This window comes from Vidua macroura, chromosome 4 (assembly GCF_024509145.1).
Source record: "Vidua macroura isolate BioBank_ID:100142 chromosome 4, ASM2450914v1, whole genome shotgun sequence".
NCBI lineage: Eukaryota > Metazoa > Chordata > Aves > Passeriformes > Viduidae > Vidua > Vidua macroura.
The window spans coordinates 2,306,339-2,322,590 of record NC_071574.1 but is presented as its reverse complement, the minus strand read 5'-3'; the positions used below and the strand labels follow the sequence as shown (position 1 = coordinate 2,322,590).

Here is a 16,252-nt window from a genome sequence, read left to right as displayed (position 1 = left end):
GGGCGGGGGACGGTCGGTAAAGTGGCGTTTAAAACACTGGCGAAGCGACGGCAAAAGGTGTTTATTTGTAAGTTAATTGTAATTAAGCCCCCGAGTTGTGCCGATCCTCGGCGAAAGTGTCATGGTCTCGTCCGTTCCTTGCGCATCCCGTGTCTCCCAGCTGGAACGGAGCTCCCTGTGTTATCCCTGGTGATCCTTTATTTACTGCGCTGCAGAATGTAAACAGGGACTTGCCCTGGACTTCATTTACTTCCTTAGGTCTTCCCCGGCACAGAGGCCTGCAGCACTGTCCTTTTCCTTGTCGTTTCCAGGCTGTGTCTGGCATTCCCACTGACAGCACAAGATGCCTCAAGTGCTATGGAAGCTGAGCTGTTGTCTCACAGCTCCGTTTATTCCCTGAGAACTGGACAAGCTTTTGAGCGTTTAAATCCTTTTGTAACCTAAGCATTTTTTTTAATGGGTTTGTGGCCGTGTTACAATCCTGTACAGCAAAGACCAGGAAAAGAATAAATACTTGGCATGCAAATCCTGGCACGGTGATGAGTGTCAGAATCTTGCTGCACCACCAGAGGTTGAAATGAAGAGATAAAAGCAAGAAGTTCAGAGCAAAGGCAAATTGTTTTCTTTAAACTCCTTCCAGAATCTGTAGTTATTGGCTGTTCAGACAGCACACAAAGGAGGATTTCCTCCGGAGATAATAAGCACAGTGACATAAATCATCAAGAGAGAACATAGATTTATTTTTTTTTTCTATTCATTTTCCAGCAAATTAACTCTGAAGCAGTTCACTAAAAATTCATCCATCTCAAGCTTTTTTTAACCCTTTCCCTAGTAACATATAAGACTGAAATGAAAGGCTATTTTTGCCGCACCAGCTCCCCTATGCTCAGGGTGAACTGTTCTTCAAATCCAAGCCTGTCATGTGCTGCTCCCTTTCATTTTTTATCTTGAAATTAATTTTTATCTTGAAACAGAATATGACTTTTAGAAGGTGTAGAGAAGGGCAAGTCCTCCTGGAATTTTATCTCGCTTTCACAATTCCATTCTAATTCTTTTGGGACTCGTTGCCTAAGAGTCAGTGTTCAAGAAGCCTGTAAGGCTGTGGCAGTTTTCCCAAATCCCAGTGGTAGTTTGTGGCAGTGACCACAACCAAGGGATTCAGTGGCACTGCTGGGAAGGAGATGGAGCGTGAACTCCACGTGTTTGGGCCTCTTTTGCAGGGAGAGATGCAAAGAGGCAATAGGGCTTCGTGCTGACAAGAAAGGCAAGGGTTAGATGGGATTTTAGAGGAAATCCTTCCCTGTGAGGCTGGGGAGGCCCTGCCGCAGCTTACCCAGAGAAGCTGTGGCTGCCCCTGGATCCCTGCAGGTGTCCAAGGCCAGGCTGGACAGGGCTTGGAGCAGCCTGGGATGGTGGAAGGTGGCCCTGCCCGTGGCAGGGGGTAGGACTGGAATGATCTTTAAGGTCCCTGCCAACCAGGGATGCAAAGGTTACAGGTAATTTTCATACCCACCCAACTTAGGTGCACTCAAAGTTCAGCTCGGGGAGTTCAAATCTACGTGCACACAGCAGCCTCAGAGCAAAGGGAAACTCACCTTTGTGTCAGGCAGGCTACATTAAAATAGTTTGTAAAGCATTTGAATATCCCAAGGGGCTGCAAACATGCAAGCTTATAAAAATAACTTGCAAAAAAAAAAAATAAAAGTAACAGCTGAACTGTTTGGGTTCAGCTGGTCAAGTTCCCTCTGTGACAGAGCCAGTCCAGCGATCCCTGTAGTTACCGCTGTGTTTGTGCTTTGACTCCAGCCATTATGTAACTTATTTATATTTATTGCTAACCTGTGATCCTTCAAGTAGCAAGCAGGCTTTGATCAGCCCAGAGGAGACAATATTGATGTTGGTTCAAAAAACAAAACCTTTAAAAAAAAAAAAAAAAGGGAAGCTGAAAAGAAAGTTAAACTCCGTTTTCTTTGTGAGAGGGACAGTTTGCAAATGTGGAATGTTGGGGAAGGCAGCAGAAGGAAACAAGGAGAACCCTAAAAACATGGTTTATGGTGAAATTACCTGACAAGGCTTTGCTCAGCTTCCAGGGAGTAAGTGCTTGTCAAGGAAAAACTACCAGCACAAAGGAACTCTCCCAGAGGAATTAAATGGGTTTGAGCACTGAACTGTCTCGTCTCTGTGAAAACTAACTATACAGAATCACTCGTAGTTTTTGGAAAACCTTCACCTTTCATCTGTGCAACGAATCAATCTATGGAATGCTGATTTTCCAAGTAAGCTGTGTGGAAATCAGTATATACAAATTATTAGGCTTTTAGTACTTTTGAGTACATCAGCTGTGCTTGTCCCTACAGGCAACAATTAGCTGCCCTTTGGGGGAAAAAAAATTTTAAACACCGCCCCCCCCCCCCCCCCCCAAACCGGTATTCCTGAAGAATGTGGCAAAGGAAAAAAGGAAACTAGATGCAGGCTCCTTCATTTCTTGGAGCTTAAACGTAGCTTTGTGGTGCAGCTGTTAAAGAAGGCTGTTGACCTTAGGAAGTAGCGTCAGTGGAATGACAGGAGTGTCAGCTCGAGTGGAACGTCTCCACGGCCTCTCGGGACTTCGTGTAGCTGTTCCCACCCTGCTCTTCCTACCAGCAGGAATTTAAATTATTTACTAGGAAAACAAACCCTTCTCTTCGAGCTGCACAAGGTTCTCTTCCTATCTGTTCCCAGCATGGAGCTCCTCAAAACACCAGGACACAGTTCTGCTTTCATCCAGAACAGTGAAATACGTGCTCACGTTTAGCAAATGAAGCACCTCTTTCACCTCACTCGGTGATTAATTCTGAGAGGGGAACTGCAGACACTAAATTAACCTTTTTACCCGATTTAGTTTTTAAATAAACTGCCCCGTAATGTAATTTTCTCAACCAGAGCTGCTGCTTTCTGCCGTTTGCTTTGCTATTTGGAACGTGCTCTGTTCCAGATCTATTTCATTCAACATGGTGACAGTAATATCTTCAGACTGTCCCCTTCACCCTGGGGGTCCCACCAGTAAATCCATCATTCTTCCCAGACAATAGATTATTAATTGGAAACACGTGTCAGAACATGCAAGAACACCAACAGCGACACGAACGTGCCTCCTCCTTAGCAGCATTCCCAGTTTTACCTTCTCAGTGTTGGCAGAGGGGTGTCACTGAATACAGGTTTTCTTCCATTTTTCCCCTCCAAAACATAAAAATTCCTTGATTTTCTCAGTTTTTAAAAGGCAGTTCTTGTTAATTTCCTGGCTGTGGCTATGCTTTCCTGTAGAGATCTATATTTATAACTGGATGTTTTGTGTCCTGGGGAGTTGATATCAGCACTGTAGGAGTTTATAACCTTACAAAAAGAATAGCGTTGCTGTGATGGTTGTAGATGCGCCTTTCCCAATGGATAATGGGCACTTCTCTGTGTGGATTAGGATCACGCTGGCTGCCGGTGCATCTGAGACAGTCTGTCTGAATTATTTCTTCTGGCAAGTAGCAGGAGTGTGTGAGTGAAACGTGCCTGGATGCGGAATACGGAGACAGAGCTATGCTGGAAATGTTCCTGCAGCTGTTCCTTGGGAAACATCTGTGGGGCTGGGCGTGGAGATTTGTGCATCTCCGTTCACCCCTCGCAGAGCAGTTTGTCTCATGAAACAGAGGTGTAAATCATGGGGGAGTCAGAGCAGCCCATTATGCCCCAATGGACGTGAAATGACTAAAGGTTGTCGTTCGGAAAGCAAGGGGGGAAAGGGAATATTCTTTACTGGCACAAGGATAAGGTCAGCAGACTCCACAAGACTTCCAGAATTCCAGCTGCCTGTTATTTCAGTAGGAACAACCGATCCACCGGACTGAAATTTTTCACATTTGCAGTTGGAAAAACCCTTCCATCTGTGATAGTCTGTGTTTGTATTGGCTGATAAAGAGAATTATATACTGGCTGATGCCATCTCATAATTAGTGATTATCCCTGTGCAAAGTATAGCAGACATTGTCCCAAGATCTCAGTTTTAGCAACAGACATACAAGAATTTAAGACAGCCTGGGAAAGGAGAGAAAGGAGTATTTTGTGAGATAATTAAGGGCTTCTCATCTTTTATGGAAAAGGAAAGTGTTAAATTGGAAAATAAATGTAAATTCATAAAATAAATTTACAATAAGCAGTCCTTAGAGCTGAAAGCTTCCTAGCAAATCATTTTACTCAGCAGTTGCCTAGTTCTACAGACAGGAAGGTGACTGCCTTTATTTTTTTCCTTGGTTTAACTTTTAATGACTAATTTAAATTCCATTTATGCAGAATCCCTGTGATTTTTGAAAACGCCTCCTGAAATTATGCAGAACCACCTTTCTAAAAAAAAAAAAAAACACCAACAAAACTTTCCAAAGCCTTAAGTACAACACTGCCTAGAATTATCCTGTCAATTAAATAAAAGAACCCACTTAAAGTAAGTGACAAAAATATACAGTGAATTAAATGCACCTTCCAGTAACAAATGGTTATTAAAGGAGGCCTCTGAGCCAGCTGCTGGTTCTGTGGTCATGCTTCGACAAGCAGGAGGCTATTGAAACACACAGCTGCCTTTCCAACAATTTAACCTGCACTGAATGGCAGATCACTGCCATTTGATGGCATTCCCTGGGCTCCTGGAAGGCTCCCTGTGCCACGGTGGGAGCAGGACTGGGGCTGCACCTCCAGCTGCTGTTCAGGTGCTGCCTGCAGAAAGTGGGTACGTGGAAGGATGAGCTACAAAAGGCAGGAGAAAGTTGTATTTTATTAGGCCTGGAGATGCAGCATAGATTTCTGACAGTAGCTGGAGCGGGAGCCAGCAAGGACTAAGACAAAGGGTGGTACCTGCATCCACCCCCCACAGAAATCATGAATAATTGCAGTCACTGGGCAAGTTCTGAATGTGTCACAGATTTGGAGTCTCTCCTGCTTCCTCCCTGTTTCTCAGTGACCATAGAGTGAAGTTTGAACAAGGTGGGGCAGCTACAACCCACGAGCAACAAAACTGCAGGTGGTGTTGCTGTGGCCCTGGTGAAGTCACCAGGAGTGCCTTCCTTTGTGCTGTCTTTACGTGAGGGTTTGCACTGGGGGCAAGGCTCCTCCTTCCTCTTCTCAGGCCAGAGCCATTTTTTCCAAACCTCATTTCCAAACCCTCCGAAACGAGATCTGATGATCCTAAAAAAATAGGTTGCGTTGGACTCATGCTGTGTTTGCTCCTGAGCGCTTTCTGGATCTTTCCAGCTCTGTGTGTGCAGAGAGGCCTCCATGACAACACAGGCAGAGCATCGGGTTCAGCACAGAGCCAGCTCACTCTGCAGCCTTTTCCTCCTGCTCTGCTGGTGTCAGGGATCATGGAATTCTCTGGTTCCCAATATGGTATACACGGGCTTCCTCAGAGCCATGAAATGATAGGCAGGGGCCTGTCCCTGGTGTTATTTCTGGAATAGAATCCTTTTGTGTCAGTGAAAATTCTCAGTGATGACTTGGAATTTCCTTCAAGAATCATGGTTTTAGCACTGCATGCAATTCAGTTTTTAGCTGTGCTTTACAAGTTTTATGTGAGCTACTGGGAACAAGAACATTTTCTGAGAAAGAAACTGCTTCCCAGTAGATCTTTGGACTTCTCTCTTTTAGTAAACTCATCTTGGGAGTCTTGTCCCAGGACTGTGGTGCAGCTGTGCTGGTATAGGGGTTCTTATATAAATAAGGTAGCTGTTATTTTCAGTAAGCAAAGTATGTGCTATCCGTAGATGGCAGATTTATTTAAATTATAGCAGCGATTCTGTCCTAAACTTACTAAGTTTCCATTGATTTGTGTTTGGGTTTTGTCAGCTCAAAATACTTTCTGCTCTGAGTTTCCTGAGCAAATATGCTGGGCTCCTCTTTTCTGCCCCCTCCCTTCCTTATTCCAGCAGCTGCTTGGAACTCGGGGTGTGGTCTCTGGGAGAGGCACTGTCACTGCCCCTCTCTGGGTTTGTCCAGTGAATGTTTACCCTAACACCAACCTCCATTTAATCTCTGATCGGGATGCCTTGCTCTCCTTTGGTCTCATAGGCAGCGAGGGATAAATCTGAATAAATTCATTTATTTGTGAATGCTGAACTCGATTTCCGGGAGCACCAGGTGAGAGGTGTGGAATTACACTCCTCTGGGCAGACAGGAGCTGAACCAGAGGGAACATTGCTCCCATGGCTACTGGAGGATCAAATGCCACTTTCCCTCAGGGGCTGCTGTCTGGGGAACAAGGTTTAAACTGTGACAGATTTATGAATCATTTCATCTCCTAGACTTGCTCCTTCCCAAAGGGCCTGGTGAGGGGAAGCCCATGCCAAGGTTTTCATAGCTTTTATCCCCAAGGCACTGATGCCATTTCTCTTGAAGCAACAGAATCTGGGAATTGTTTCTCAGTTTGTGTACACGTGGAGCCTTGATAGGTGTTTTCTAATATGTGTATTTTGTATAAAAATACCACTCTTGAGACTTCTGCCTTCCAGGTGTCAGCACTGCTGCTGTCCTCCATACGGGAATAATGGGGTATGGAGCATTATAAGGGACACTTGGATTAATTAGTGGCTGTAAATCGTGTGGAGCTCTTTCCATAAGTGGCTCAAGCGAGCTGTTCCAAGTGACCCCTGTTTTTCCTCCGTGGGTGTCCAGAGTGGGCAGACAATGCCTGTGTCTGGAGCGTTAATTACTCTGTGTCCCATAATCACCACGGTTGGTAATCCTATTTCGGTGTGGAAATCCGCATGCCACAGGGCCCAATCAACACCTCTGTATCATCCCCTGCTAGGCAATACACAGCTCTTAGCCATCCAGAACCATTCCTGAGGAGCTGCTTTGGGCATGCCTGGACAAGTTTTGCCGGGCCATACTGGAAGATAGCTTAGCAAGGCCGGTCACAATAATCCTTGTTAAATAGGATGTGCATCTTTGGGTTCCCAAAGAATGTCAGGAAGGAATTGCTGCTCTGTAAAGCACGGCAAATTACAGAAGAGGTAAACTGTGTTTCCTCAGAATGCTGGAAACACTTCTCATTCTCCCCCCCCCCCCCACATTCTCACTTCCCCGAATCCCAAATAAACGCCACATTGAAAGAAAATTATTCCCTGCATAAGGGAAAAAATAGAAAACAGCGACAGATTTTGTTCGCTGACCTCAACATGACTCCTCCTTTGCCCACAACACTCCATTGTTCTGCCAGGTCCAGACAGCACAAGGAGCAGACTCATGTTCCCTGTTCTTAATTCCAAAGCTGTGGTCCATCATTTATATTAAGGGTCCTTGGGGTTTGGTGGTTTGTTTTTTTTTTGTTTTGTTTTTTTTTTCTTGATCCTACTGAGCTGTTTTAAACAAGTGAGTGAATAGTGAGGAACAAAGATGAGGCAGGAATCCCTCTCTCCTAACCTGGGAAACGAGCCATGCTCTGATAAAAGATTCCCCCCTTAGGCTACATGAGATATGAGGGATAATTTTTCAGAGTGCTCTATTAGGTTTAAATTAGTAAAGGGAAAGGAATGTATGTGTTCAAGCAGGTATCTGAACTGATATTTTGGAGCTGTCATGCTCTGTGTTTACAAAATGGACCCTTTTTGTCCTTTTAGGTAAACTGGATCATGTGTTCCACTACGTGCTCTCCTACAGGAGGAAGACCATCCCTACTCCATCTCTGTGATAGCAAGATACACTTTGGAATGTGGGGAAGAAAAGAAGGGGGCAACTGCGAAGGGGATTTGAATACCAGAGACTGGAGCTTGAGAGACTCATCCGGTAAACATTACCTGAATGATGTCACTGCATGGAGCTGGTTGGAAGTCGGTTCCATTTCAAACTGGAGCAGGCCCACGTCTAAAGCAGCTTTTATCCTCCCCAGAAATCAGTCAGCGTGCTGGTTCGTTCACTGTGTGATGGGAGGGACGGGCAGGCGTATCTGCTGGTCCCTACGGGCCCACACCAGGAACACCCCGAGGAAAAGCCGTGCGCGTTTACAGCAACCTCAGAGTCCTTGGCATCAGAATAAACTTGAGGCCGTCATCACTGGCATTGCACACAGGGACTGTGCCTCGAAATAGAGCTTGGCAGAGCGCAGCACGGATGATGGCTCGGTGGAGAAGGTGGATTTACTTTTCCAGCCTGTGACATTTCATAAACATTTTCTGTTTGTTGAAGCTGTGGAACCTCACCAGGTCAAACCCAGCACTAATCTGCCAGAGCCACCTCCCCAGACTTTTGTCTGCAGTGTGTACACACATCCAATGGCTGCAGTTTGGGTTTGTCCCGGGACGTTTATCCCTTTGTGTTTGTCCAGGAGCACGTTGGAACAGCCCCACAAATCCTCCAGACGATGATTTATTTTGTTTTATCTGCTCCTGAGGACTCCATTAAGCTGAGAAGCCCTGTGATGGAGCCTTTGACTTAGGGGGTTGATCCACCACCTCCTTCCTGACCCATTGGGCCTTCAATTCATTCCACAGGAAGGGAAGTTTGGAAGCGCACGTCCCAAAACCACTGCAACACTGGGCTGCACAGAAGTCTCAGTCTGAAGTAGGACACGGAGGGGTTTTAAATCCAGACAGGTTTTTGGAACCCTCAAGGAACAGCATGAGGACAGTCCCACAAGAGATACACAGAGATTTTGACCCGTGGGGGCTGAGCATCCTCAGGCTGCTCCGGTCAGGTCAGCGTTCATCTTCATCATGTACCGGGACACGGGAGGGCTGTGGCACAGGCGGTGTGGGGACACGGGAGCGCTGTGGGGACACGGGAGCGCTGTGGCACAGGCGGTGTGGGGACACGGGAGCGCTGTGGGACAGGCGGTGTGGGGACACGGGAGGGGTGTGGCACAGGCGGTGTGGGGACACGGGAGCGCTGTGGGGACACGGGAGCGCTGTGGCACAGGCGCTGTGGGGACACGGGAGCGCTGAGGGACTGAGGGTCAGCGCCGCCGCCACCCCCCCCCCCCCCCACCATCGCCTCAGAGCGCGCGCGCGCGGGCTCGTCACGGTTGCCAGGGCTCGGAGCACTGGGCGGGGCGGAGGCAGAACTCGCCCGGCCAATCAGAACAGGCCCTGCCTCGGTCGGTGGCCAATCGCCGCCGGTAAACAACACGCCCCCCGCGAGGCGGGGAAAGGGGCGGGGCGAGAGGCGCCGCCGACCAATCAGCGGCTGGGAAGCGCGGGCCAATCCGAGCGCGGCAGGGTTTGGGCGGTCTTTTCAAAACGGATGAGGCGCCGCTGGCGTCCCTTTAAAGGCGTGATGCGTCCCGCGCCGTGTCCCTCCGCGCGGCCTCCCCGCCCCGCCGCAGCAGCGCGGTGCCGCCCCGCTCCCCGCTGAGCTGGACCTCCGCGGGCCGGCCGCGCCCTGCCAGGGCCTCGGGGACCAGTCGGGGCACCGTCGGGTCGCGTGAGCGGGGGGTGGACTATTTGGCCGCCGTGTGCCGCCTCACCGGCGGGGATCGCTCCGCGCGGGACAACAGAAGCCGTGGGCGGGGACGCGGCGCCGCCATCTTGGAGCGGGGCCGGGGCCGGGGCGGAGGGGGAGCGGCTGGGGATGGTGCCGTGATAGTGCCGTGGCTCCCCGCGGGGGTCCAGGCCGCCCTGCCTGGATGCGGGGTCAGCGGCCGAGCCCACCCCCGTCCGCGCGGTGACGGGAGCCGGGCTCGCCTCCCCCTCCCCGAGCGGTGAGGGCCGCGGGGGGGGCCCGGTGTCCCCTCGGCCCCGGCTTGCGGGGCCCCTTTGTTTCTCGGCTGCGGAGGGGAAGGAGGCGAAGGGAAGATGAGCAGCGAGGCGCTGTGGCTTTTCAAGCAGCTGAACCTCCATCTGGAGCTGGAGGGGCGGTTCCAGCCCCGCGAGAAGGGTCTCAGCCTCATCGAGGGCGCCGCCGAGGTGGGTGAGGGCGTCGGGGGGCTCCTCAGGGCAGAAAGAAAATTTCAGACATTCAAGAGAAAATTCCGGCTATGGAATTTTAAGCGCGTTAACTGCGGAAAATTAATTATTTTCTCTGTGTGCGCCGCTTGCCTTTTGTTTTAATTCTGTATTCGTCTGTAGATATTAACGTTACCTTACCCTGCTGTGACCTGCAGGGCAAGCAAAATATCTAGGCGTTTAGTATTTATTGTTTAAACTCAAGAGCGAGCGCAGGAGCCAGAGGTTGTGTATTGTTTCCGTCGGGGAAGCTTCCTGCCGCTGCAGGGGAGGTGGGATGTAACAAACAGGGGAAGCACCGGCTTTTCATTGGTGCTGTCTGGGGAAATGAACCCAGATCCGCTCAGTGCCGAGCAGCAAAATGTAAATAGACCATAAACATCTCCGCGTTAACGACCAAAGTTCCTTACTGAGTTCGGGGCAGGCTTATTACGTGCCTTCGGGTGCTTTGGGAAGAGCCTTAATATTTAACAAAAAAAAAATAAAAAAATTCCTGAGATAAGTCTGCTTGCTGGTTGTGAAAGCAGAGCTGTTGCTTAAATATTGACATGCAAGGCAGAGAGCTGTGTGGTCATCTCTAAGGTCAGGAGTCACTGTGTATGCCTGCAGTTGGTAACTTAAGTAGGTTTTAAATGTGTCTTAAAAGAAGCAATAGGAGAGTAGAAAATGTGGTTGTGCTGGCTGTTGCACCAATGAGACTCAGGACCTGGCTGTAATCTCTGAACCGTGAGAGTGATTTGAGTCCTAAGTGTCTAAATTTATTTTCTTTCCAATTCAAGTGAAATAAAGTATTTAAGGAAAGAAATTGCTTCTGTTTGATCTAAATAAAAGACGATTTAGGGAGTGAGGCACGGCGATTGCTGCTGCCACAGAATAATTCTGACTTTGCCTCTCTTGCCATAGAATGAAAACACTCTGTGTCCAAGACAAAGGAATGCCAAGGTGGAAGATCTTTGGAGTCTGACCAACTTCTTTGGATTTGCAACTGAAACGTTTGTTTTGGCTGTCAACATTCTGGACAGATTCTTGGCTCTTATGAAGGTATAAGTCTGGGTGTTGATTCAGCAGCAGCTCTGAGGTCTCCTTTGTGAACCTGGAGTTGAGTGCAGTTCCTTTTACCTCTAAAGACAAGTAGCAGCTTGATTTACTTCCTCTCATAAATCTGTAACCATCACCATGTAGGTGTCTGAGAAAGGAGGAATTAGGGGAAACAAACCAATAAGTGTTAGAGGCTGTCTCTGGGTACGCTGCTAAAGCCTTGCTTAGCCTTGGGACGGACACCTAGCGAACATTTCCTGGTTGTTTTTATCGTGTTTGTGCTGCTTTAAGGCAGGAAGCTTGGACCAAAACCAGTTCCTCATTATTAGATCAGCAGAAAAAACCACGTTGCATCAGTTCTCTGGTCTGACTGGCCTCGAAGTGGCACAAAACGTACAGCGGCAGAGGGGAGAGAAGAGCAGGGGCAGGAACAAGCTGTGGAGGGACGGGGCTGCCCGGAACAGGCTCAGACTGGATTTGTGTGGGCTGTGAGCGAGCACTGCTGCTCAGAGGAGCAGGGAATTGCAGTTCCCACCGCGATCTATTTGTGTCCTGGTGGGGAACACCCTGAGGAGAGGCTGCTCAGCTGTGGGACTTCACTTCCTCAGCCCCAGCGGCTCGGTGCTGCCTTGTGGGCTCTGCCGGCTGGGGTTTGCTCCAGCTGAAGTGACGGAGCTGCTTATGCCTGGGGGAGGTGTAGGAGCTGGCTGACACCAGGTTTGGTGGAGATCAGCAAGTCTTAGAGCTGTGGGCATTCCAAACATATTGGTGCTTAAGGCCAGTGTTGCTGGAGGGGTGCATTCGTGGCGCTTCTCTGGTTTTTAGGTGAAGCCGAAGCATTTGTCTTGCATTGGAGTTTGCTGCATCCAGCTGGCCGCCCGTGTCGTGGAGGAGGAATGCAATATCCCATCTGCTCACGAGATCATCCGGATCAGCCAATGTAAATGCACTGTGTCCGACCTGAAACGGATGGAAAAGATAATTTCAGAAAAGTTGCACTTTGAATTTAAAGCTACTACTGCCTTAACCTTCTTGCACTTGTACCATAATATTTTACTCTGTCATACCTCAGAAAGGTGAGTTGGTGGTGTTTGCTGAGCCCCTTTTAATCCCCTCTGAACTTATTGCAGCCTTGGCTGTAGAGGAGGCAGCTCCTCAGTTGTTGCTTCCTGGCGAGGGAATGCTTGTTCATGCAGACCCATCTTCTCTTGCATGTCTCACAGGAAAGAAGTATTGAATCTGGACAAGTTGGAAGCACAGCTAAAAGCTTGCAACTGCCGTCTAGTCTTCTCTAAAGCAAAAGTGAGTAGAAGCGGTTGTTTGTAGCTGCTGAGTAGGTTTGTCATGGCCGTGGTGCTGAGTGCTGTTTTCTGGTCCTTTTAGCCATCTGTCCTGGCCTTGTGCCTTCTCACTCTGGAAGTTCAGATGCTGAAATCTGTTGAGCTATTGGAGATCCTCCTGCGTGTTCAAAAGCATTCAAAGGTGCGTATTTTCACTGGATTGTTTTTCCAGTGGTTTGGACTGGCGCTGTTAATGAAGGGTGATGTTGCATTTTAGGGGTCCCTTAAATGCATCCCTAAGCGTGTCCTTACAGGTTCTGTTTGGCTGAAAGGAGCAGTTAAAAAATAAGCTTAAATGTATAAAATCAGAGGAACTGCTGACCCCGCGTGTATGCAAGGCACGCTTTAACAGGCAGCCGATTGAACGTGCTCAGCTCTGGCTGTGTGGTCTGCAGAAACTTCCAGTCTGTTCTGGGACTGCTGGGCTGGTTGTTCCTTTTGCCTGAATAATTAAACCTGAGGGAACGGCTGGAGCTGTGTCAGGGGAGGGTTAGGCTGGATATCAGGAAAAGGTTCTTCCCCCACATGGAGGTCAGGCACTGAACAGACTCCCTAGGGAATGGGCACAGCAAGAGCCTGGCACAGCTCAAGGAGCATTTGGACAGTGCCCTTGGGTACAGGGTGGAATGGGTTGGATTGCCCTATGCAGGGGCAGGAGTTGCACTCCATTATGCTTGGATGCTTGTGGATCCCTTCCAGGTCAGGATATCCTATGAGCTAAAAAAGGATTTGTGGCCTCTAGCTGCATGCTGCCTCCATTCCTGGCCTAGAAGCAGCTTTTCACTCTTACAGTCAGATTGATTATTATTATTCTATTTGAAAATGGTGGTTTAAAGTTTTTTCTTCTATTTTAAATCAGTTTAAAAAACTTTACTTCCATTTGAAAATTGAATTTTTAAAAAGTTTTTTTTCATTTTAAAATAAAGTAATCTTTGCTTCATTTCTCCTTTGGAAGTGATAAAGAAAATGGTAGCAAGGACTGGCAGGCAAACTGTCAACCTAACTCCACCTTGAACAGGGATTTGTCTGGAAGGTGTGTGGGAGTTGGTAGTTCACCTTTAAAAGCAACTTTGACAAAGGTGTCATAGTTACGACTTCTGTCTTGTCCTGATGTTTTTTCCAGGTCTTTCTCAAGAAGGTAAAATGGAGGGAGGAGTTATCCTTAGAGCCTGTGTGTTATGGACTAACTAACTTCTGGGGTTTTTGGTGGGTTTTTTTCAGATAAGTGATAGTGACCTACTTTACTGGAGGGAGCTAGTCTCTAAATGCCTGGCAGATTATTCTTCTCCTGAATGCTGCAAGCCTGATCACAAAAAACTAGTTTGGATTGTTTCGAGGCGTACAGCCCAAAACCTACAGAACAGTTACTACAGCGTTCCCGAGTTGCCAACGATCCCGGAGGGTGGATGTTTCAATGGAAGTGAGAGGTTGGTAGCACTTGGCTGCTTAATTTGTTGGGAATTCTCCTTTTCCTCTAGTGGTCGTGGCAACTCTGTATAACTATGGCTTAATTGCTGCTACTTGGGGGAAAAGTGCTAGCTCTGAGAATGTTGCTGGGCTTGGAAAATGCCTTCAGCACATGGAGAGAAGGGGGAGCTGTCATTGTGGTGTTCAGAAGTACTTGACCAGGTGTGGGGGGAGGCACTGTTGGTTTTAAGGAAGACTTGCAAAGGTTTTCAGTGTCCTGAAGGAATTCATGCTTGCTGTCTGGAAAACTGGCTACTTGATCGGTAGGATGTTGTTGGCATCAGGAGAATTGTGCCTTGTTATGATTCCAGCTTTAGGAGCCTTAAGGAGCTTTAGGCTGAGGAGCATTTAGATGCGGGATGTTGCTACTAGCAGCAGAAAAGTGTGCGAGAAACCCCAGGATTGAGGAGTGCTTTGCCACTTTGAAAGGGTTGTGCTTTGTTAAAATTACCTTTCCCACTGTTCCTTCTAGTGAAGACTCCTGTGAAGACATGAGCAGCGGGGAAGAAAGCCTTAGCAGTTCTCCTCCGAGTGATCTGGAAGGCGCCTTCTTCTTTGAACTCAAACCTAAGCCCAAGTGGCAAACTCTCAGCTGTCGGTCTTAGCACTGAGTCTGGATTGTATTAGGCTGAAGTTTTGAATGCACCATAGAGTCTTTTGGCAATAATAAATGAGATGGTTATCTGTAAACTGTATTAAGGCAAAACTTGCTGTGGTATATCAATGCTTTGGATGCCTGCCTTGTTTTTTTTATTTTTGTTGTTGTAATTTTAAGGAATTAAAAAAAAATTCTTCCAGGTCCCCAGATCAGAAAAAAAAAAAAAAATTGTTGTACAGTTCTGTTGTCAACAGCCATGAATGTAGTTCTGTACCTGGTGGTCCAAAACCCTCAGCAGCTCAATCAACCTGAGTTGATTTCAGGGTCTTGCCTGAGAAGCATGGAGCAAGAGTGAGAAGCTTTCCTGAGACTTAAATGGGAAGCACTTGGTTAATGGAAGAAACTTGCTCCATGGGTGCAGTCAGGCAAGGGAGAGAGGCTCAAGAGGAGCTGTGCAGTTGTTGTCCTGGGATGTTCTCAGGATTCCACATGACAGAATCCCAAGCTTGGCTTGATTTCAGTGTTGGCCCTGCTCGGAGCAGGAGTTTGGACTGCAGTCCCTCTCGAGGGCACCTCCACTCCTTAGTGTTCTGGGATTAGATCCATGTGGCTGGGTGGGTTACATGGAGCATGTATGTGTGTACATAGTGCCAGGCTGGAATGATTTACTCTCCAAAGGGCCCAACCCTGAAACTGCTTTTCCTTTTCAGCAGGGTCTTGAGTTGTGTACTCCAAGTAGCAATTTTTGAAGCTTGGCTTTTATAAACTTCAGGGATCCCTATTTCACACCAGGAGTGTGTGTGGTAAGCAGGAGGTTTCTAGTCAATATAGTTTTCACTTTGAGATAGTATAAATTGTGTGGCCAGGAGTTATTCCATGTTTTCTTTAGTACAGATGTGTTTACACTGAAATTCATATTGTATACTTCAGTGTGTTTCAAATCTTAACATGTCAATCCATGCTATTAGCTTAGACTTCTTAACTTGGTAAACCTTGCTAAGTCTACATTCCTTTGAATATTTAACCCTTGTAGTTGTTTTTCAGTATATCATGTTATTGATTGAGTCATAATCAGACTTGTTTGCATGCTGATGTAAAGCAGTTAGTGCAGGAGAAGTTGAAATTACGCAGTAAAATATCAGGTAAATGTGATGGTGAAGTAGTTAATGTAATGGTTTTCCTTCTGAACTTTGTTATCAAAGCACAAATTCCAGTCTATTTGTGTTTCTCCCTGGTGAGGACATGGCTAATGGGGACTAAAGTAGCTCAGAGTAACGGTGTGAGGTGTGGTGGTGCCAAAGTAGAAATGAAGGAGCAAACAAGCTAAAAGCTGTTTGGTAGGTGCCAGCGTTGCTTTAGAAAGGTAAGAGTGATGCTGTAAGTCCATAACTGTTACGTGGTTTCAGTTTTCTAAAAACACACAAAAGTTTACAAAAAGTGTATATGAAAATGTAAATTAAAAAAAATGTACAGAAAAAATTTAAAACAAAAAAATGAGCAGAAAATACTGTATTTTTTTACATTGTATGTAACTTTTTGTAGCTCTGTGGCATGTAGATAGTAATTTATTGTGTACTCAGATACAAATACTGTACCTCTGAAGACTTCTTGCTGCGAGTCTCTGCTCACTTCAGGAGTGCTTGGGTAAGGAACCTACTGAGTCTTGTTTCAGCTGAGAACAAAAATAAACCAAGTGCTGTATTTGTTACCTGCTGTGAGTGGCAGTCGGTTCCTTGAAGCTTTTGGCTTCCTTTTTTCTATTGTGCTGTGCAGGGTGTGTGATCCCACAGCTGGGTTCCAGCTTTTCCAGGAGTTGTGGCAAGAAGAAGGGGAGACTGCACAGTGCTGGATGGGAATCT

The 16,252-nt window shown here is 47.3% G+C and overlaps 1 protein-coding gene across 1 annotated transcript; it reads left to right on the top strand.

Moving 5' to 3' along the window:
• Window positions 1-9,501: 9,501 nt before the first annotated feature.
• On the top strand, window positions 9,502-16,101 carry CCNG2 (cyclin G2). Its single transcript, XM_053976839.1, has 7 exons — window positions 9,502-9,911; window positions 10,854-10,991; window positions 11,814-12,064; window positions 12,212-12,290; window positions 12,372-12,470; window positions 13,550-13,755; window positions 14,268-16,101. Exons 1-7 carry the CDS (start codon window positions 9,801-9,803, stop codon window positions 14,398-14,400), a joined length of 1,017 nt encoding a protein of 338 aa, XP_053832814.1. The 5' UTR covers window positions 9,502-9,800; the 3' UTR covers window positions 14,401-16,101.
• The last annotated feature ends 151 nt before the right edge of the window (window positions 16,102-16,252 follow it).